The sequence below is a fragment of the Perna viridis genome, chromosome 5 (assembly GCF_037379345.1).
Source record: "Perna viridis isolate PV_CMFRI_1.1 ecotype Kerala chromosome 5, ASM3737934v1, whole genome shotgun sequence".
Classification (NCBI taxonomy): domain Eukaryota; kingdom Metazoa; phylum Mollusca; class Bivalvia; order Mytilida; family Mytilidae; genus Perna; species Perna viridis.
Window position 1 is genome coordinate 25,842,136 of NC_142449.1, and position 21,946 is coordinate 25,864,081.

Genomic DNA, 21,946 nt, shown 5'->3' on the forward strand with positions numbered 1-21,946 from the left:
TTCCATACTATGCATGGATCTATAATGTCACTACTTAAGCCAAATACAGTGGCGTAGCTAGAGTTAATCAATGTGTACGCCTATTTTACAGCAAAGGGTCTGGGGGCTGCTTAAGGCCCCCAGCGGGTCCAGGGGGCAAAGCCCCTCCCCTAGGCCTGAAGCTCCTGTGATTTAGGAAATGTAGACGATTTTTCTAATTGAAAAAATACCCAAACAAGCAAGGACTCGTCGCAGTTAAGATCTTTAAAATTAATCATAGGAAATTAAAATTTTACAATTTTGATGATTCTTGTATGTTTGCCAAAGGGATTATTGTCATTTTGTTTCTACGTTGTATTGTGTCATTTTCTGATATTTCATTATCAGTGATTTACTTATATTAGCAAGATAAGTTGAAATTCATTAAATAGCGAAATGTTTAAATTTAAAAAACATCATGTAGATATCAATCAACCTCTTTACTGGTTTCAGAAGAGTTTAGAGTTCTAGTCAGTCTAATAAATGAGGGCAATCTTCCTGTTTTTGTGTGATACAAAACTGTCAATTACTTTCTCTACATTTATAGGAACTTCCCGGTGTATGCAACAACCCTACTTTTTTTTGTTAATGTGTACACCTGGGCATTTTGACATAAACGTAGCTACACGCCTGAAATAAAATCAATTAGTAGAATCTCATTCCTCTGCCCCTACAAAATTTACAAAAATGTAAAAAAAAAAAAAAAACTGGGGTGGGAATTTCAAAATCAGGAAACTTCTCGTGTCATTTTCTAGTGTCGAGTCCATTGCACAAACGACGGTTGCATCGATCGTCGTCATATCTAGCTGCGAAACGTAGCTCTAACTATTTTTTTTAATTTTCTTAACGTTAGATCGCAAAAAAAAACCATCAAGAGCTACGATTTCGCAGCTACGTCATATCTTACTTCTCTTGCAATGTAAGAGGTTGGAATTCCGTTCTTCCTTCCATACCCCACAGGATGGCATCAAGTTAGAAAATAGCTTGCCAGACACTGAAAAACTCTAGCATTGCAGGAGGACATATCATACCTGCAAAAATTAAAATGAAAATCTTACTTGGCAGGCATGTGTTTTTACATATAGGTAAAGGGGACTGTTTGGACAAGGGATGATAACATAGGAAAATGTCGATTTCTTTAAAATTACAAAACTATCCTGACCCAAAAAGTTTATAATTGGCTTTGTTTGGAGCGAGCTACATGTTTGTTTCTTCTTGTGTAAGAATCAGGCAACGAGTGGCACATATTTTTTTTCAATTTGGACTTATTTGCCTCAAACATATTCAATACATCTAGAAAACTACTGAAAAGCTATTTAAATTTATCCTGAAGCATCAGTGACTTAGATATTTTTTACTACTAATGTACACGAAAAATATGCGGGAAAATTTCCTGCCATTTTTTTTATCGTACATTTCAACTAAATTCGACCTATCAATATCTTAAGGACGCTTACCCTACCGGTGTACCTGGTCCAAGCTCCCAGTTTTTAGTGGAGTCCGACATTTACTTTTACTTTTGTTACTTTGTATGTATGATTTTAGTTACTTCATGTTCTTTGTTGTGTGTGTCTGTTTTCCATGTCTGGTCTTTGTCCCTGGATTATATTCTTTTGATTACCGCTATAACCTTGGTTCCCTTGATTACTCTTTAAAAAGGCAAACTGTAAAAACACTTTAATAGAAATTTCTGGGGGTTATGAGGTATTAATACTTGGATAATGCAATAAAATCTCTGGGTTTTTTTCTTTATGTGCCACATCTTTAACTCGTTTTGCCTGATTCTTTGAAAAAAAATCAAGTTTGATATATCGAAAGTCTCCCGAACCCGGCATAAACCTCCCGATATTTCTTTAAAAAAAAATCACTAACCTTCAGCTTACGTGTCCCTATGAAAGCAGAAAATTCAGCCGCATTCGCGCAACTCTCTCCTGTCTTATTTTGAATTTTCAACTAATATTCGTAATAAATTGCTTAAGTTCTTGTCAAAACACGTCACAGAAAAAATCTCAGCTAATCTCTCGCTTTGAGAAAATATCCCGCTTTAGAATTTTAGAAGGTTAAGACCAAAGGAAGCCTTTTTGTTCGATCTTTCAAACAAGAAATGTGAAACGGTAACTTTCCATTATGACACCAAATTACCAATGCAAAATGTACACGTATATAATTATCAATATAATTTGATTTCTGATCCCATCAGAGACTCGGTACATATACACATGTTTTTTACTCAATGGTGAGTCGCAACACTTGGTATTTTCATAAATGACACCATAACCCGAATGTAAAAGAATGAATGTTTAGGGCGTTACAAGCCGCCCAATTTCTCTTTTTTGTGACTTTCTCGGTCGATTTCAATTGACACAGTAGATCAATACTTTAATTTTATGGGTTTTATGTCCAAAGTCTAGGGCGACCGTTGATAATGAGTTCTTAAAAAAAGGAACTATCATTTATGTCCAAGAAAACGGTTCCAATTTCTGGGACAGATGTCAAAATGGTACAACTTCACATTTAAAAAGTCTAGCTCTTATCGTAAGATGGTCAGAATCAACAACCTTTTCATGCACGCTACGAATTCCTACTGGTGCTTCAGAAAACATCTGAAAATTTCTGTTGACATGTACAGTGTACTTTAAGAAACGACGATTACAGATACTTGATTTGGAAAGAGAGATATGACTTTTGGCAATTTCAAATAGATCATATGTATTTCGCACCCTTGCTGTGTTCTGCACAACAGCAAAGTCAATTATTGATTTTTTTAAGCCCCCCCCCTTTTTATGAAATCCTGCGAGTCTTAGACATGTGGCGTTTAAAAAAAGGCTTCGAATGAATAAGGTTATTACAGCTTAGATCTTCTGATTTTCAAGGGAAGAAAATTTATTGTACTGAAAAGTTTCACCCATCAGATGGGAACATCGGGAACCTCCTTTTGGAAATTTTTTCTCAATTTTATGCAAAATTTTGGTAAATAAAAATTGCCTGGAACCCCCATTTCTAGAACTCACCCTTTTCAAGACTCTGGGTCGATCCCCCCTTTGCACCACTGAGCAACAATCTTTTTCTCTTTTTGATTGTAAAAGTGGCTTTTCATTTATTAAATTCTCTCTCTCCCTGTGTTTATCAGTTATAGTGTTTATTTCGCCACCTTTATCTGCGATACCGTTTCATATATTTTAAATGCTAAAAAACATGAGTTCTGTAGAGGTATTTATGGAGCATCATTTTTTTTACGTCGTCATGTCCAAATGAATAAACATTAGGAACAAGTACACTGTGCTATTCGAAACGTGGATATACAACTCCAATATGTAGCATGGAACATATACTGGAGAAAACTGAACTTAGGGGGATTTTTTTTTGTAGTTAATGGCTACATTAGAGTCTTGCTTTGTTCGAAACATCACATGCATGTATTATATTTGGGATTATTTTGTAATACTTACGTTGTTATTTTAAAATACCGGTCAATATATCTAGCTTATTGGGTACACGCATTTCGCTGTTGATCCTATGATGAGTAGATCAACAAGCACTGTCTTTCTAGAGCGTGAATTCTGTCAAATAAGCTTCAACCATGTTATGTTGAAGTTTTTGTTGTTATCATCACTACAGAAGTTATAAAGTGGTTATCATTTTAACTGACCGACATAAAGCTTGTATGGGGAAATTTCTAAAGTCAGAATTCACGTCTTACCGGATTGTCCATCTACCGAATTTGACATTTACCGGATTTCCCATGCACTGCGACGGTTGCTGCTGATGGAGCAGGGCAAAGTCATGAATACCCTTAGGGTTTATTTGTGGAAGTTTGAACTGTAAGTTCTTTAGTTGTTGTTTTCTTTATTTGTTTTATGGTGTGAGTGTGTTATCATTAGATTGATTAAAATCAGATTGCCTTAACCTCAGCTTTCGTACAACATTTTATTGATCTGTATACTAAATTGTATGTGTAGATCGTCTCAGTTCTTGGTTGTTTTGTTTTTTTTTTTGTTTTTTTTTTGTTTTTGTTTTGTTTTGTTTTTTTTTTTTTTTTGTGCTCCTTTACTTGATGGCCTACTCCTTCACTCATATGAGGCTAACTTTATAGCTGATCTTCTCCAAAAGAAAGAACATCGTTTAGTCGGATCCTTTGATCTCAGTTTCCGCTGTATATATGACGTATTGTCGTTAAACAATCCAAGTTTCGGGGATTTTATACATCGCATCTACCCAAAGAACTTGAGATAAAGGATACTACAGAACAGACACTGTGAAGTCAGCCTCATACCTTGACATACATGGTCTTTGTCCATGGATTGCATTCTTTTGAATTCCGCTAGAATCTTGTTTTGAAAAGGTATATGAATTTCGAATTTTGAATATGTCCGAATTATTCTTTCTAAATGATGCTCCGGAGTTATTTTTGTAATTTGTCCACTTTTAACATTCTTATTTCACGAGCGAGAGACTTTCCATGTAGAGGCCTAGGGATAATAGACTGGTTAGCGAGAGTTTCATGCGTACAACTTCCATGGTCAACACCCAGTTCGGATAAGAACAAAACTTGAAAAGTGGAATTAACACGCTATGAATGAAAATTCATGTGCATTTCCTTTTTCTTGATATGCAACTTATGCTCTGTGGAAGAAACAGTCCAGAAAATAATATATGTATATCATAACCATGGTGCCTCACTAAATAATGTTGGATTGGAAAGGACTGGTGATTATCCTTAAATTTGAATTTATGAGGCAAATATGCGAAAGCGTTACTTCAAGGTGGCTATGGATCAAAATCTTTATATTGTGAATGAATTACCTTTCATTCAGTCTGAATAAGAAAATCCAGAGAAAAGCATACGTGATCATTATAGGTTGGTTTCATTGAATTACATATAAATATTTTTCCAATGGTTTGCACTTTGCATTACTGAGAATTACCCACATTTGTCAGTTATGTATTTCACCAATGGCCATACTGTTAGGAAGGATAGGTATTGCATTAAAACAAATAAATATAAACAACAAACGAGAGACAACTCCGCCGTATAAAATATATAAGTTTAATATTTGGGTTGATCAATAGACATCTATAGTTCAGTCGATAACACGGGAACGACGACATATGTGGTGATACATACATGTACTATACTTGGAAATCATTTAAGTTTTATTCATCATTGTAAATTAGTTTTATAAGGACAATAGGAACTGGAAACTACACAGGTAAGTGGTGTAAAACATGTGTTTTTCTATTATAATCATTTATTTGCGTAATTATTTTCAATAGTTTTAAGCTAAAATGCCCGGGCTAAAAAATATTGATAATACTGCATGTACACACCAACACTCCTACGAAGTCGGACTTAAATGCTCCTGCCATGAAATGTGGAATATTGTTTGTAATGTCTGAAGTCGTTCAGTACGTGACAGAACCAATTCGTTTAATTTTAAGTGTTGTGTTACAGAAAAAGATTGAATAACGAAATATATTCATTTTTATAAGCACACATGTGGCTAACGAAGCCGTTTTAAAAATAGTTCATGAACACGCGATCGGCATATTCATTAGCAACGTTAAACTTGTAGAATTTTGGAGCACGCAGGCCGAGGGTCCATTAAAAATTGAAATGTGATGTCTTGTGTTTCTGCCCCTCATATATATATACATCATGTATGTATCATATTTTGCTTGCGCTGTCGCAAATATATGGCGCTATTGAAACGCGCGTTGTTAATTGGTAACTTGTAAACGCGCTCGGTACCTGATGCCACTGCGTTGTTAGGTCTTCGGACCTAGGCATGTGAACTGCTAGAGTGGCATTTCGCAGCATGTATGGTTTTCTAATACGTAAAATTCAACTTCCAAAGTTGGTCTCCTATCAAGCAACTGAATGTTCATTGAAAAGGTGATTCATAAAAAAAAGATGTCGTCTCGATAACAAAATTGTCAACCTTTGAATCGAAAACATTTTCTGATTAACACCAGGGACTTTATATTATACTCCCTGTCAAGATAAATTAAACGCATTTAGATTGAGACTAGAAAGGTGTTGGCATCTACAAAACGGGGTCAACTGGGCTACTTCAATTTATTCCACAGGCCCTTGGGACCAGGACTTTTTTTTAATTTATAATAAAAATATTTATTAGATCATTTTGTTTCCATATTTTAACTTCCTTAGAGAAGGAGATAGACGCCAAACTGGACATAGTATAACAGCATTAAAGAGAAAGTGGACATGTCTGAGATCACATATAATAACTGAAACATGGATACAAAATGATTGAAAAAATATTTTATGATAATTAAAAAAAAAATGCTGGTCCCAAGGGCCTGTGATTTATTCATTGTCTATCAGATAATCTGCCAACTAATGTTAAACTACTTCCAATCCATCAATCTTTAAAAGTATAAGTAAAGCATAGTCTAAAAATTAAGACAGTTCTGTATTTATTAGCGAGTTCGGAAACTAGGGACCTCAACAAACTGCAATGATGACCCGGTCAAACATTTCAATACTAAACTGTTCCTGGTCGATTTCAGCACAAATAAAGCCAATTATAGAACAATTTCTGCAATTTTGACATTTACAATTTGCACGGAGTGAGTTTAATTGCTGCTCGACAACAGCTTATTTCATTTAATAGAAATTATTTCCAGAAAAGTCGATGATTTTGTTGTGCCGTTTAAAAAATATGAAAATTCGTGATAGAAAATGAGTTAGTACTAACGTTTTTGGCGCGAACACAAATGTGAAAAATGAAATTAAGGAAACAGAGAAAGATAAATGTCTATTTAGCTAGCTATAGCCTTTTAAACTACGTATCACAATGATACACCGTTGCTAATGGGTAATCAAGGAAACCAGGATTCTAGCGGAAATCAAAAGAATGTAATCCAGGGACAAAGACCAGTCATGGAAAACATACACAACAAAGAACCAAAATATTACAAACAAAGTAACAAGAATAACGTAAGCAGGAACTTTGCTTTTTTTTATTTTTTTTTATTTGCCCAGCTTATTTTCATATCGCATTGGCGTAAAAGTTGCACATCAATAGAGACCAACTTTTGTAGGTAAGTATAAAGTCGATAAAACGACGAGCTGTTTGTACTTTTTGTTTTTTTTAACAGTTTTCTATTATGTAAGCAATGGAAACAATGCACTTGGAAGAATTAACTGGTGAATATCATTATGTTACGGAATATTTTCGCCCTGCCAAAAGCAAAAGTCGAACACCCGTCTAGTTAACAATGCATTTGAATAGGTTTATTTGTAGAAATCCCAAGCACATTGAATAAACTCCACTTTCTTAAAATATAGCACTAATTTGTCGTTTTCAATTATCATCTTGATATAGTCTTAGATTAGTTTACGGCATAGAGAGCATTGATGGGGTCAAGGGTGAAGGGGCGTCCGGTGATTCAACCTCCACTTTTGTTTGATTTTTTTTATTTCTTGCATTTTTGGCAAAAACTGTCTTCTGATAGCCTGAAACACTCCCTGTTGCAAACCCTCTTTTCAAAATCTATTGGTCCTTGCCTTGAATGATTTAAGTTGCAATACTGTTGAGGCAGTCTGTATGAAGAGTATTTTTTTTTTGGTATATTCGTTTCTAAGATCATTGTGATTCAATAATTAATCTAGATTGAATAAATCTTTAATGTTGATCCTCTCAGCATATCTCACCCGTTTGCATCAACTATTGTGTTTAAATTGGACTGCTAAAAATAGTGTTATATATTGTACGATTCGAAGTCAGCAGACATTTATCTAATATTGGAAGAACAATGTTGATATAATACAATCTCTAGATAGGATATGAGTCTATAACCTTGTTTTCTAAAGTTCGTCCATAATTTATGTACTAGTTGACGATATAAACAAAACAATATAACAGTATATGTCTCTTTTTTAAGCGGAAACATAGTACTGCCGTGATTACTCCTAAAACATATGAGGTTGGAAGTCTGATCTTCCATACCTTTTGTAAAATGATAGGACGATGTCAAGTATAAATAGTTAACCTCTAGAAATACTGGAGTAATGACACCTCAACGTCACTGTATGGTTGGTTATTAATCTATAACGCTTTTATACGCGAATTTAAGTGGACACACCTGGTGCGCGCATCTTAAAATATGGATATTTTTTTACTAGAAATCGTGATTTTTCACAAATTCTGCCTTCAAAATGTTCTCGGTAAATAATTCTATTAACGCCCCATAACCATAAAGTCCTGAATTCGCCCATTGCTTTCCTGTATGAAATGATTATATCGTACGTGTTCTATCCACCTTTCCACGTGTTTACAGATTCAGTGCAGGATCAGCTCGATATTTTAATTCAGTTTTTTTGTTTGTTTCTTTGTTTTGTGGTAAATTGGTTGACGTTATAATTATCCCTCGGTGTTTTGATTTTAGGGTATCCCATAATTCCACTTTTTATGATTCTACAACAATAATACTATTAACATCATTTTGCTTATTGGAACTGAAAAAAAAGAACATTGTCTTATCTGGTTGTGTCCGGACTTTCATCAGATTTTCATTATTGTGGGAAATCAGCTGAACGCACCGGGAATGACTTCCTTCATGTTCCATCAAAGTTCTAGAATTACTGGGTATTGATCTAGATTATATTAAACTATTTGCGTTCACATTAAATTTGTCCACAAGATGACTGATCGCCACTTAGATAAATGATCTTCTAGTACTTATAGAAAAAAGCTAATCAAGTGAAAGGCAAAATGTCTTGTTTGACATCTAAATTTTGTTTACAGACGACAGATGGAAAGCAGTAAGAAGATATCGGAACTGAAGGAAAGATTAAAAGGAATTGAACCCTTAGAAGACGAACCCGATTTCTTTTCATCGGATGAAACGTTTGTATTCCACTCTTTAAACTTGGGTTTTATGAAGTCCGGAAATTGGAAATAATACAGCGATCAGAAGAAAACACACAAAAAAATGTGTTGTCATCCAAGGGTGCAAGTTTTGTTTGCAGCTTGATATTGCTCTGATAGAAACTCAAATTTTGAGTGAAAGATCATTTATTCAAAACTATAAGAATAAGCATATTACATGTTTGCTATAAATATTGTATCGGTATTATTTGGTGGAATTATTTTAATTTAAAACCAATATCTTGTTAACAATTTTAAGTTCATTTACATATCATGTCATAACCTACCTATTTGGCCAAGAAACTCGACTGACTAGTTCGATGACCCTCGACCATATGCCTTCGGTCAATATACGTATGATCGGGAATATAGTGCCTTGCTTGCGTTTTTTTCTCCCATCAAAGCATATTGCATAAATAAAGATGAACAAAATAAACAGTAAAGAATAGGAATTTCTGTTTAAGGTTACATTTTACCAAGTTAGGTTTTCTTAATGCTGAAGCATCGTCTTGGTACAGTAACTAATAAAGTTAAATCCCAACACACAATATTGCCTGACGCACAACGATTATATAGATCGAAAGACGCTTAAGCAACTGCGTAGAAGTGTCTGCTGATGAATCAATAAAAAGAACGCCTTCAAAACGCTCCGGTGTCTGGAAGGAATGGGTTGAACCTGTGGCGTATAACCCCGCATTGGGTCAAAGCTTCAACGAACAAATTTTGTTGGTCCTTAACCAGCTGATTAAAGGCTAGATTTCCAATTAAAAATCAAATGTCAATGAAGCATTTTGTATTAGATCAAAAGTCTAAGGTTGCATAAATCCATGTTTTAAAGTCCAATTTTATGAAATCTATTTTTGAGAATATGTACTCAAATCAAGACTTAATTGCTACAATGGAGGGTATAGTGTGGTTGTCCAGACTTCTGTTCCATGCTGTAAACCAGCAATCATTATATTCGCAGAGTAGCTAGATTTCTGAAGTCTCGAGACTGGGATGTGAACGATGCTGAGAAAATGATGAAAGAATCGATAGAATACAGACGAAAAGTGAGACCAACATTGTTGGATTGTAAATGGTGCCACGAAAACCCAGGATGTCACTCTATGGTAAATAATAGAACTAGCGTATGAAAGGATTGGTTGATAGAATAATTTGTTTTGATTGGTTGACTGAGTGATAAGGTTTTTTTGGTGGTTGAATGATTGCTTGGATAGAATAGATAACTGCTGAAAACTTCCGCTCTACATGATACAAATGTTCCCTATTTTTGTGGTCTGATCATACAACTGGAGCATGATCATGTTATAAACTTAGGCATGTGTACTATAAAAAAGAAATACATTGTAATAGAACTACAGAGTGAAGAGATGTATCTTTAAATTGACTTAAATCACCCGTATTCTTTTGAGTGAGGACATTTTTTTTAAATTTGATCCCAAAAGCTTAGAAGTTTAAAATACTGTATGTATACAAGTATTATAACAATGTAAAGTGATTTCTGGATTTGTGGTTTCCATTGACAAAATATGTAGGCGATAACACCATTTTTGTATCCGTTCCTCCTCATACGTATACACAGCTCACACTTATATAGAAAAACCATTGTGTTAGCTATACACGTACTGTATTTCCTTGTTACAGACTTGTCTTGAGTGAGTAGTAGTGAATCCGGGTTTTTTACGACTCTGTTTCCCAAATCAGGTCTCAAACTTTTGTACAGAAGTTCGACATTAAAGAAGTCCTCGTCAACAGGAGTTCCTTTTTGGAAAGTCAAAGTAATCCTGGAAACCTTGGAACTTGCTTGGATAAAACCCACAGTAATGCCTCCTTCAATCACCCGGTCACGAAACCCTCTCTTCAATCATATACTCTTAATCTGTTGAGATTTTTGACCAATATGTTTTAATTACTTTAGAGAGGCAAACACGCATGTCATCTTGTTCAGGGACAACTCCGGGATTAAGACTCGGTTATAATTTCCTGGAAAAAGGACTAACTTTGAGGATATACTTTCCAGATTATAAAACAGAAAATTATCTATTCCATTTATAATCCTGCAATTTTATCGCTTTAACTTGACGATCCTAGTCCCGTTAAAAATCAAGTAATCTCTTCCGTATAGGTATATGTTGTACTTTATTTTTGTTCCAGAGACAAGTTGGCTTTGATGAAGCAGGTAGACCTGTTGTGTATTCTAGCTTTGTACAGGCTCACTTGCGCCACACTACCGTAGAAGACTCAGTCTGCCACTGTACTTACCTAATAGAAAATGCTCAGAGGACGATGAAGCCTGGTGTACCTACATGGGTGTTTGTTATTGATTGTACTGGTAAGTTGCAAGAAGGACAAAACTTACAGTTAGTCATAAAAGTTGGATTTTATACAGTATTAGGGGTCAGTAATTACCTTGACCATTTGTAATAGGGGTAATTAGCAGACACGTAACTAGGTGATTTGGAGGTGGACGATAACCCTCCCTTAATTTGGAAGAGAAAAACGTAAATAACTGTAAAAAAACGAGATTAAAATTAGTTAAACATTACTAAATTAGGGACTATTTTGTCCACACAACCTCTCCAAACTCTAAACATTTCTGTGATATTGTCAGCGGTGACCGCAGAAACGATTCTTCCTGTTCATGGAAAACTCCAGGACTAAAACACAGGATATTACCTGGAAAACGAAAACATATTTTAAATCAGACTTAAATGAAAGTATTCTGTATACACTATATTACTCGTGTGCCGAACCAACATCGGTTCTTGTCTTAGAATAAGATCTATATATCGTACATATTTGAACAATGACCTTCGTGTTGTCCGTTTCAGTAAGTCTAACCGTGTTAAATTGATGAGATAAACATTGAACCAACTCCTGAGATAACGAAGTCACCACACCGAATTTTTAACGGCTGTCATCGTGAACTTGCCACACTGTAATGAGTACAACTTCATGTTTTTTGTATTTTTTCATGATATTCATGAACTTGACATGTGTTTCTAGAAATGCAATAAATCAGAGCTCTCTTACCCTACCGGAGCACCTGCTATAACCATAAGGTTTGGTCGAATCAAACAAATTCACTTGATTTCTTTTCAGATTTAAGTTTCAGTTTCAGCATGTTTTTTTTTTATTGTTTCTGTCTACGTTTTCTTGGATTTGGCTTTAATTATCCCGTTTTGGATATTGCCTTTAAAAACGGCTACCTCCGATTTCCCCTTTAGAGTCCCTTTTCCTATATAATAAAAGACTCTGCATAAGACACAATTCTCCTCAACTCCTTGCATCTAATATCCCAATTACAATTACATCAGAACGTTTCGAAAAATGTTGAAATTCTTTTTCATTCAGGCATGACAATTCAAGCATGTAACCCTAAGCTGGGATATGGTGTGTCACAAGTTATGTCAAACCACTACCCGGAACGTCTAGGGATGGTTGTTTGTGTCAATCACAACCCTGTATTCCAGGGTATCTGGAAGGCCATGAAAGTTTTCATTCATCCCAATACTGCATCAAAAGTTAGACTAGTAAAATCTAAATCTAAAGTGAAACAAACATTTATGGAGCTATTTCCGACAGAACTAGCCGACTGGATACTTGAAGAAATGAGACTGAACAAATTGCGGCCAATGCCTAAGTCACAGGAAGAATTCTGGAAGAAACCACCAACGGGGGTACATCATGACCCAAGAGGTTGCCCGTCATACGTGGAGAATTACGTGGACATTCTGTCAACACAAGGTTTTACTAATAATCATAAGCCTCATCCAAATGTGATAGATTCAGAAATGGGGAAATTAAAATCTACGGAAAGCCATGCCAGTCATCATGACAAACACAGCGTAACAAACGATATACACGTATGTGATTCTAGTAACTCAGAAAGTGATGATGACTTTGAACAAATTGAAATAATAGATATTCCTGATGAATATCAAATTCCCGAACATGCAATAAAATTTACTTGATTCAGACAGTAGTCTTTGTTCCATAATTGATCAATGTATGATCAGACATTGTATTGAATAAATTCAATAGTAAAAATCTTTAAACAGAATGGTGATTCTAATTGACGAGTTACAGTACTGTTAAATGGATGAAAATTAACAACCTGTTCAATTTAGAGAAAGAAAAATACGGTCAATGTTTCAGAGTAGCATTTACAGATTATATGACTTGGACATTTTAAACTTAATGGTAGACCCTCTGTCGTCATCCAATGTATTGACAGTCACTACAAAACTGCTATTTTTTTATGTTTCAATTTTACAGATTACTAGTTTTATTAAAAGTAGACCTACTAATTGTTTCATTCAGTCACTGGATGTAGGATTCAACAACATTCCGGTTTTTTTTTCAATCCTCGGGTTTCCAATCTGAATGATGCTTTCCCAATCATGAAAGTTGAAATCTGAAGTTGATCTAAACAGATAGATTCATGTTAGATCTAACATGCAGTAACTGAATAAAACTATTAGTGGTCTAATTTTCTAACAGGCAGTGACTTAATGAAACGACTAGTTGGTTAATTTGTATTGATAATTAAGGACCTATCAAGTTTTGAAGTCAAATTAGCAAGTCGCCGTAAAAATTATCAGACAGTGGTGAAATAGTCAATAAATATAACGAGAATGAATATGATAAATATGTCAAAAAGACAACAACCCCACAGGGACGAAAAAAAGTCAGCTCAAGGCCACCCATAAGTCTTTAGTGAACGACGATGAACAGACTGCAGCTGGCCCCAAAACAAAATTAGACTTATCAAGTCCCATACCATACTTTCACTATTTTTACTACCACACTCAGAAGAAATATAGCAATATAGTGAATTATATTGCAAACATCATAGTTGCTTTGATAAAATTTAGCAACAGGTTATTCTGTAATAAAATGCTCTGCAAGGAACAGCGTGATACCACCACAGAGGTCGAACCCAGAAGTCTTAGTGGTCTATTTTTATAGCTATATCATTAAAGTTTGATACAGCCCTGAATTTTGATTGTGATTAAATATTGCTTTCTGAATTAATAGCAGTTAGCCAGTAGCCAGTTGAGAGGTGAAATAGTGGTCATTTCTTTTACGGGACCCCGAGACATCTTGTGGAAGCATGTTTTATTTTGTTGAATTCAAATTTTATGGTTGGTCAACATTTCACCATTTTTGTTTGATTTTGATTTTAAATTTTCAATAGAAATTTTACATTTCATGAGGGTTTGAATTTGTGGTTTGACCAAACCATAGATCCCACGAAAATTGAACCTCAACGAAAAATTGATCTTCAAAAGTATAAGTGTAAATTATATAGTAGTACTATATGGAAAAAAAATATTGTAATTGCGTATTGGAATAAGTGCGCGAATATCATCACCACTAGAACCTAGACTGAAGTGTATCTGAGACTTTACAATGTTAAAAAGCTTGACAAAAATATGTTTAATCAACCATAAATTTGAAAGAAATTTTTTGAAGTGAAAACAGTGCAATTTCTTAGATTATTTGTGGCATGGGGGACTCGTTACACCTTTCCTTGGGGTGACAAAAATACAAAAAAGTAATAAGACATACTCTCTGATATTTTAACTAGAGTGCTAGGAGTCTGAGTGGTCATGGCCCCTTATACTAGTATCCAGATGAATGCTATGGTTCAAGCTTCAACCAATATTGTCGGTGCAGAAATATATGGAACCCTATGAAATCAATAATCACTGGCCCTGGGCCATATGCATGTAGTGTGATCCACATAAAACCATTTTTAGCAATGACCTTTAGCTATGATCCTTCAGTTTTTGGACTTGAGTAACTGTAGATTACTTGTATTGACGATTATACATGTTAGAATCAATATATATTTTATAATTATATAGCAAGAAACTTCAGTTGTGATAATTTGAAAGGTCAGTATGTGTATATCTACCATAAATATAGTGTAGATATAAATGGTCCTAATATTAAATCAATAAGATATATAGTAACACATGGTAAAGGCAATTGTATCTATTACACTGCCTGAATGAATCATATACTACAACACTAACAGATGGGGAAACATTGTAGGTATAGTTCAAGCTAAGACACATGCAGGGGCTAATTTTTTTTAAACCAATAACTCTTATAGTTAAAAATGGATTCACAAGAGTTCTTAATGTCTTTTTTTTTAGTTAAATGGTCAACTGTTGGGTACCATTAGTATCTGGCTGTTTTACATAACTTTTCATGGATAATTATAATTTGGATCATCAGATTCTTCAAGCTCCAAACAGACGGTAGACGTATCATTAACAAGTCTTACGTAGGAAGAAGGGTCAGTGTTCCGGAGCTTACATATTCTTGTCCTTTGAATACAATTTCAAGAAAAGAAAGTTGTGATCAAACATTTTTTGCCAAATGCAACAACTACAAGTAAAGTAGTGCATTATAGATTACTTTCATGATTTCATGGTCCTTCGTTTTTTTTTTTCAACAGGCTGTCCAACACCTTTTGACAAAAGGTAAGAGCTAATCTGATGGCTTAAAATAAGAAATTTTATGGCTGAATTCGGGCCAAAATTAGGAATTTTACAACATGGAAGCAACTACCACTTACAAAATTTTCGATCTTTCATTCGTGTGAATTCCTGACGGAAAAAAACCTGATTACCTGCGAGGAAGGAAACAATTACGAAGCACTCTCATAATTACAAATCCAGCAAGGATAATTATCTAAACACTTAAGACAGCAGTGGAGTAACATGAAAGTTTCGGAATTGACATGAAAAATAAGGGCTTTTTTTATGAATTCCCTTTTGAATTTCAAGTTTTTTAGCCTAACAAAAATTAGAAATTTTTAGGAATTTTAGGGCCGATGGACAGCCTGCTTTCAGAAAGGATTTCAAATACAATCGCATTCCCATCAAAGCAATGTGTATATTCTGTATCTGTGTAGCAAAGTTCAGTTAAAATTATGGATTGCATTTTTATCATTGAAAGAACCTGCATATCTATGGATACCCAGTACATCATTGCTTTAAATGTATTTAGCATGATACTTACCAGGATTTGTACCAGAAAGGTATTATTTATTTTTTGTTTGTAAACAGAGATTATAGGCCCAGATTATGAGTTGAAGTTATTGGTACATTGATAAATATGTTGACTTTAGGATGAATAAACTAGCATAGCATCTAATGTTAATTCTTTAAATTCATTTCAAATGACTAAAAATACTTGGAATATTAAAAAAAAATATGCTAAAATGCAATCAATTGTTTATCAAACCAATCACTAACATATGGATTTTTTTGGTGAGTATAAACCTTTTAGGGATTTGAATTATGACAAGCAGTAATGCATAAAAATCATAACAGCTACCTCTTCAATATAAGAACTCAAGTTTGTTTTACTTAGAATTACATAATAATAGAGTGTAATCTTTTGTATGATTCATCCAGTTTAATTTGGAGTCTTAGAGGTTTTAAGGTAACGTTTCATGACCCTCCCTCCTACATATGTGGGTGCTCTGAAACATGAACAGCTCAAAATCTTTCTGTCTGGAAATGGCATATGTAGTTAAGAAGACTACATGCTTCAATATGGAACGCCGCAACTGTCTTTTGTTGATGGTTTTCTATATACGCAGTACATTTCTCGTTACACACAGTACTTTATTTGGTATACATAGTGTATTTCACATTATACGTGGTCGTGGACTCATTATACGCGGTGTATATAGCTTTATTTGCAGTATAACTGTCATTTTACGTGGTGCGTTTTTCATTATATGCAGTACAAAACTAGGTATACGCAGTACTTTTTACATTATACGTGGTACATATATCGTTATACGCAGTGCATTTTGCAATATACGCTGTACACTTCATGTTATACGCAGTACATTTTCTGATATGAGCAGTAGATTTCACTGTATGAGGAAAGACATACGCAGTATTTTACGCCTTATTTGCAGTAGTTTCAACTTTATACATAGTACTTTGCTTTATATATGCAGGGGAAAATTCACTGGATATACGTAGTGCATTTGTCATTATACGTGGTTCTTTCGACATTATACGCAGTAGATATTTCGTTATGATGATGATCATTTATTCTCGTTACTTTCCGTAAATGTATGACTGTAACCGAGCCCGCGGACTATTTTGTTGGAACTTTTTTCACTCTGGCGCCCAAAATGTCGTCTGTAAAACAGAAGGCCTGTCTGGAAGAAATTGGTCTAGGAACCCTTCTGCAGAATTTCGTCGACGAAAAGATTGATGATGAAGCATTCTCTTTTCTTTCTGATTTTGATCTCTCAAGGATTGGCATCTCAACGATTGGGGACCAACGACCATTATGAAAAAAAAAAGATACACAGTACAACTCATCATACTGAAGCCTCATACCAAACTATTGTCTACATTTTTTAATGGACGCTTCTTTGAAATAAATGAAAGCCATGCAATCGAATGACGTACAAACTATTGTCCCCAACCTGTTAAACATAAATGTACTATGTATGGATTTGACTATTCAACCAAAGTTAATCTGCAGAAACGACCCCTTCTGCTATTTAAAATACAAGTCACCTCCAAACATCGTCGATCCACTACTCGTGGTTGGTACATCTGTAGTAGCGACATGTCGCTGCATTTTCTCCCTGAGCCTTACTCTGTCCCCAATCATTGAGATGCCAATCCTTGAGAGATCAAAATCAGAAAGAAAAGAGAATGCTTCATCATCAATCTTTTCGTCGACGAAATTCTGCAGAAGGGTTCCTAGACCAATTTCTTCCAGACAGGCCTTCTGTTTTACAGACGACATTTTGGGCGCCAGAGTGAAAAAAGTTCCAACAAAATAGTCCGCGGGCTCGGTTACAGTCATACATTTACGGAAAGTAACGAGAATAAATGATCATCATCATGACGAAATATCTACTGCGTATAAGGTTACAGACCACCAATTCAACCAATGAGCATTTGGAACGTCCGCAAAAATGGTCCTACGCAGAAATTACCCCTGTTCCTCGTAGTGCTGTGAAAAAAGTTCTCATCTTATTTAAAAATATTAAACAGTTTCTGAAAGGAAAAACATTTCTGTACATTTTATAGGTGCATTTTGCTTCTTGTGATATGAACCCTAATCTCCGTAATGATTTGTAAATATACCTCTATCTTGTGAAAACACTGGGATTTCCCATGCTATTTATAGACCCTTAACTTCCGTTGACCAGTACTGCACTGCAAGTCTGCTAACCCCACATGCCATTCTGAGGATTGTGAGCTGACATATGTAGAATCATGCTGGTATATAGTCCTCTGCAGTTTAAAGTTAAGGTAAAGTCCAGAGAAGCCATTGAATATTGTGAAATTAGCATAGAAGCCTTTGGGAAGTGGAATTAGTGGTTTCTAGCCATAATGTCGAAAGAACTACGTATAATGACAAATGCACTGCGTATATCCAGTGAATTGTCCACTGCATATATAAAGCAAAGTACTATGTATAAAGTTGAAACTACTGCAAATAAGGCGTAAAATACTGCGTATAATGTCTTTCCTCATGCTGTGAAATCTACTGCTCATATTAGAAAATGTACTGCGTATAACATGAAATGTACAGCGTATATTGCAAAATTATTCTACATTTTTCCAACCCAGAGCCAACAATGAATCAAAATTGAAGCATCGTCGAAACGACTTTGGTAACAAACATGTTAAAAAGACTTCATATTATTCTTGATGCAAAAATACATGTCGGTTTCAAGAAAAGTAAAACAAGGAAGCAAATCCTGATTTATGAAAGCAAATATTGTGTTGTACCTAAACTGCGATACTAAGTTGGACCAACGTTGGCCCAACGTTGAACCACCAATATATATAATACACCTTAAACAAAGCAAAATTGGTCTTTCATTTTGAATAGATGTAAACATATTTTCAATGTAAATTCATCCTAAACACAAAACAATCACAGGTATTATCATACGTCTAATCAATGAAAAAAAAAATTGCTAATTTTCAATAATTAGTATACCAATGCTCGTAGTATCTGTTAATGTTATAATAAATTTTCTTGTTACAATTTTGTAAATTCGCTCTACACGTTGACATACTCACTAACAATTAGAGTGGGGAAACGCTCTCGGACCCACGTGGGGTCTGAGAGTAGGCCAGAGCGTCAACACAGCAGCCCAGCCGCTAGTAGGACATACTCTGACTTAGTTCTTCGGTCAAGTAACCCGAAGGCTGGGCTCCGCTACCTTCTACTACTAACCGGCAATACTAACAGAATCCCCGTAAGGGGCGATCGTGCGAGATCCGTAAGGATAGTCAAGACCGTAAAACCCCCAATCATCAATTTTGTAAACTACAATCAGCTTCTTATTGGTATATTCTTACTGTGAAGAATTTATATGACAAACTGATGGGAAATTTGAATGCTTACTCTGAAGGAGTGCACAGTATCAGCACTCTGCAACATGACCAGGAAATACATTATAAAATTATATTAAGAAATATAATCGTCTGAACATATGGTTGGGTTTACGTTGGGCTTATGTTGGGCAAAAATTGAGGATTTGTTGGCATAACGTTGGGCCACCGTTGGCCCAACTACTGTCTGCCTCCGTTGGGCCAACTTTGGCTCTCTTTGCACTTACAATTTGGGCCAACATTGGGTACCCTACGTTGGCCCAACGTAAATGACTCCGTTGAACCAACGCTGACCCAACGTAAGGATGCTGTCTGGGCTAAAATTACATTACCGGTAACACATGATTTAAACTGTGTAAGTTAGTACATGTACAAAACTTTACACCACTTTATTCTATAAGGCAGTAAGCTTTATCAGATGAAATACATGATTTTTAACAAATCAATTCAAAGAAAATAGCTTTTACACCTCATATATTCCGACACAATCTTCTTTAATAATTTCACAGAGTAGAGTTACAACGGTTGAGTTGCAAAATCAGACTTTAGTGCATGAGCTGAGAAGCGTCCTGTACATTAGAAAAATCAAAACATACGTTTTCCATATGCTTTGAAAACACCTGAAAAATATATGTTTCTCATCTGCTTTTCGTTAGTTAAGGACCGCCATAAAAAACATATGAGAAACCTATGTTTAGGACTACAAATTAATTCATGGAAAACTGGTAAATAAAAATCATATAGTAATCATATGTCGTCCTTAGGACTCATTGTATGTAAAAAGGTATTGTTTTCACATAATTTAAGAAAACTGTTGTTTCCATGTGATTTTATAGGAACATGAACATATATTTCCATATCAGTCCTAAACATATTTTTCACATGTTTTTAAAGATATAAAAACATGGGTTGCAATTTTTTCCTTTGTACACCTGTAACCTCACTCATCAACTCAAACGCGTTTTTCATGTACTCTTACAATTACCATTTACGAATAATTTTTGTCAGCAAAAATAAACTGAAGCTTTTAGTACGTGGGCTGAGATAACCCCCATGCACACTCCACTCGTCAACCAAAATATGATTTTCCAGGTACCCTTATACCTCCCATTTACGAATCTTTCTATCGCCAAAAAATAAACTGAAGCATTTTTGTATTTTTAGCTACTTTTCATACCTCGTTGAGTCAAAAATATATTTTTTTTACGTTTTTTGATTCTTTGAACTTCTTCTTTCTACAAAATGAAATAAAGTAACATATATATGTATCATCATATAGCCCAATGTCTCAGCTTTACAATGGTACCAAGAAAATTGTGGTTACAGTTGTGGTTTTGGGGTAAAATGAAAAAAATGTACCCCTACCCCACTGAAAATTCCTTTTAATTGACATATTTTTTCCATGTCAAAACCCATAGAGTATTTATGTTTCTGTGAAAAATCTCTTATTTGGTAATTCTGTTTAGCATTATCTTGAGTTCTTTTGATGAATTTTGGCGATTTTCGTAATCAGAATTTATCTAAAAAAGTGAAAAATGAAATTTTCGGTTTTTCCGTAAAAAGTCACATAAATTCGACTCTACAAGCTATTGCTCAATTAAAACGTCTCAAATTTGGTATAATTCGATAGACAATTTAATTCTCCATAAACCACGAAAAACTCAAGAAAGAATTTTCAAAAATGTTAAAAATACTACCCATACCCCTTGAAAACTGGTTTCAGTATCAATCAGAATCCTCATTCACAGCATACTGACACCGCAAATTCCATATTTTAGGCATTCATAGTTAAGATAATGATGTACCAAACATATCTCTTAGATTTTCTTTTGGGGGTTACAATTACAGTAAAATCGTAAAAAGGGGGAATTTTCAGAATTTCAGCATTCCTTCTATATCACCCGTTATTGTCATTTTTTCAGAATACCGTAGTTTAAACAAGCTTTTGAGTGATACAGGACATTAATATATGGTCTTAGCTTCCAAATGAGTCTAAGTAATGAATATTTGAACTTTTCCAAGTCAAGTTAGGTGAAAAATTGCCACCCCTAGTCATGAAAAAAATACCTCAACATGAACTAAAATATAATTTTAGGCATATAATCGGTGTAAAATAGACATGTTGAGTACTATTGTTTTAATTATCGATGTATCCAACATGTCTTCTCATTTCAGATGCGTGTTTTTCAGTTTCAATGTGGCAAAAATGAGTTTTTCATAAAAAGTGAAATTTTCGGAATTTCATATTTCTTCCATTTTACCTATAATAGGTCTTTTTTTTTCAAATACCGTACTTCAAACAAGCTCTTGTATTTGCAAATACAATTGTGTCTTAGCCTTCTAATGACCCCAAGTAATAAATATTTGAACTTTTCCAAGTCAAATCAAGTGAAAAATTGCCAACCCAACCAATGAAAAGATTACCTCAACATGAGCAAAAATGGTTCGTTTTTTAGCATATTATCGATGTAAAAAAGACATGTTGGCTACTTGTGTCTTATATATCTATGTTTCAAGTACCCTGCTTCAAACAAGCTTTTGCATATTCAAATACATTCATGTAGCATCTGACCTTTCCAAAGAGCCAAGGCAATGCACAATTAAACGTATTCCAGGCCATTT

At 34.7% G+C, this 21,946-nt stretch overlaps 1 protein-coding gene across 3 annotated transcripts; it reads left to right on the forward strand.

The window, feature by feature from the left end:
• Positions 1–3,685: 3,685 nt before the first annotated feature.
• Positions 3,686–12,893, forward strand: LOC148616840 (phosphatidylinositol transfer protein 3-like). 3 transcript variants are annotated; one of them, XM_088583955.1, is made up of 5 exons: positions 3,686–3,839; positions 8,790–8,891; positions 9,880–10,024; positions 11,070–11,247; positions 12,270–12,893. In XM_088583955.1, the coding sequence occupies exons 1-5, from the start codon at positions 3,784–3,786 to the stop codon at positions 12,887–12,889; spliced, it is 1,101 nt and encodes a 366-aa protein (XP_088440081.1). In that variant the 5' UTR covers positions 3,686–3,783; the 3' UTR covers positions 12,890–12,893. The 3 variants fall into 3 exon arrangements, with proteins under 3 accessions (XP_088440081.1, XP_088440082.1, XP_088440080.1); XM_088583956.1 differs by lacking the exon at positions 3,686–3,839 and adding an exon at positions 5,060–5,228; XM_088583954.1 differs by lacking the exon at positions 3,686–3,839 and adding an exon at positions 5,918–7,083.
• Positions 12,894–21,946: the final 9,053 nt, after the last annotated feature.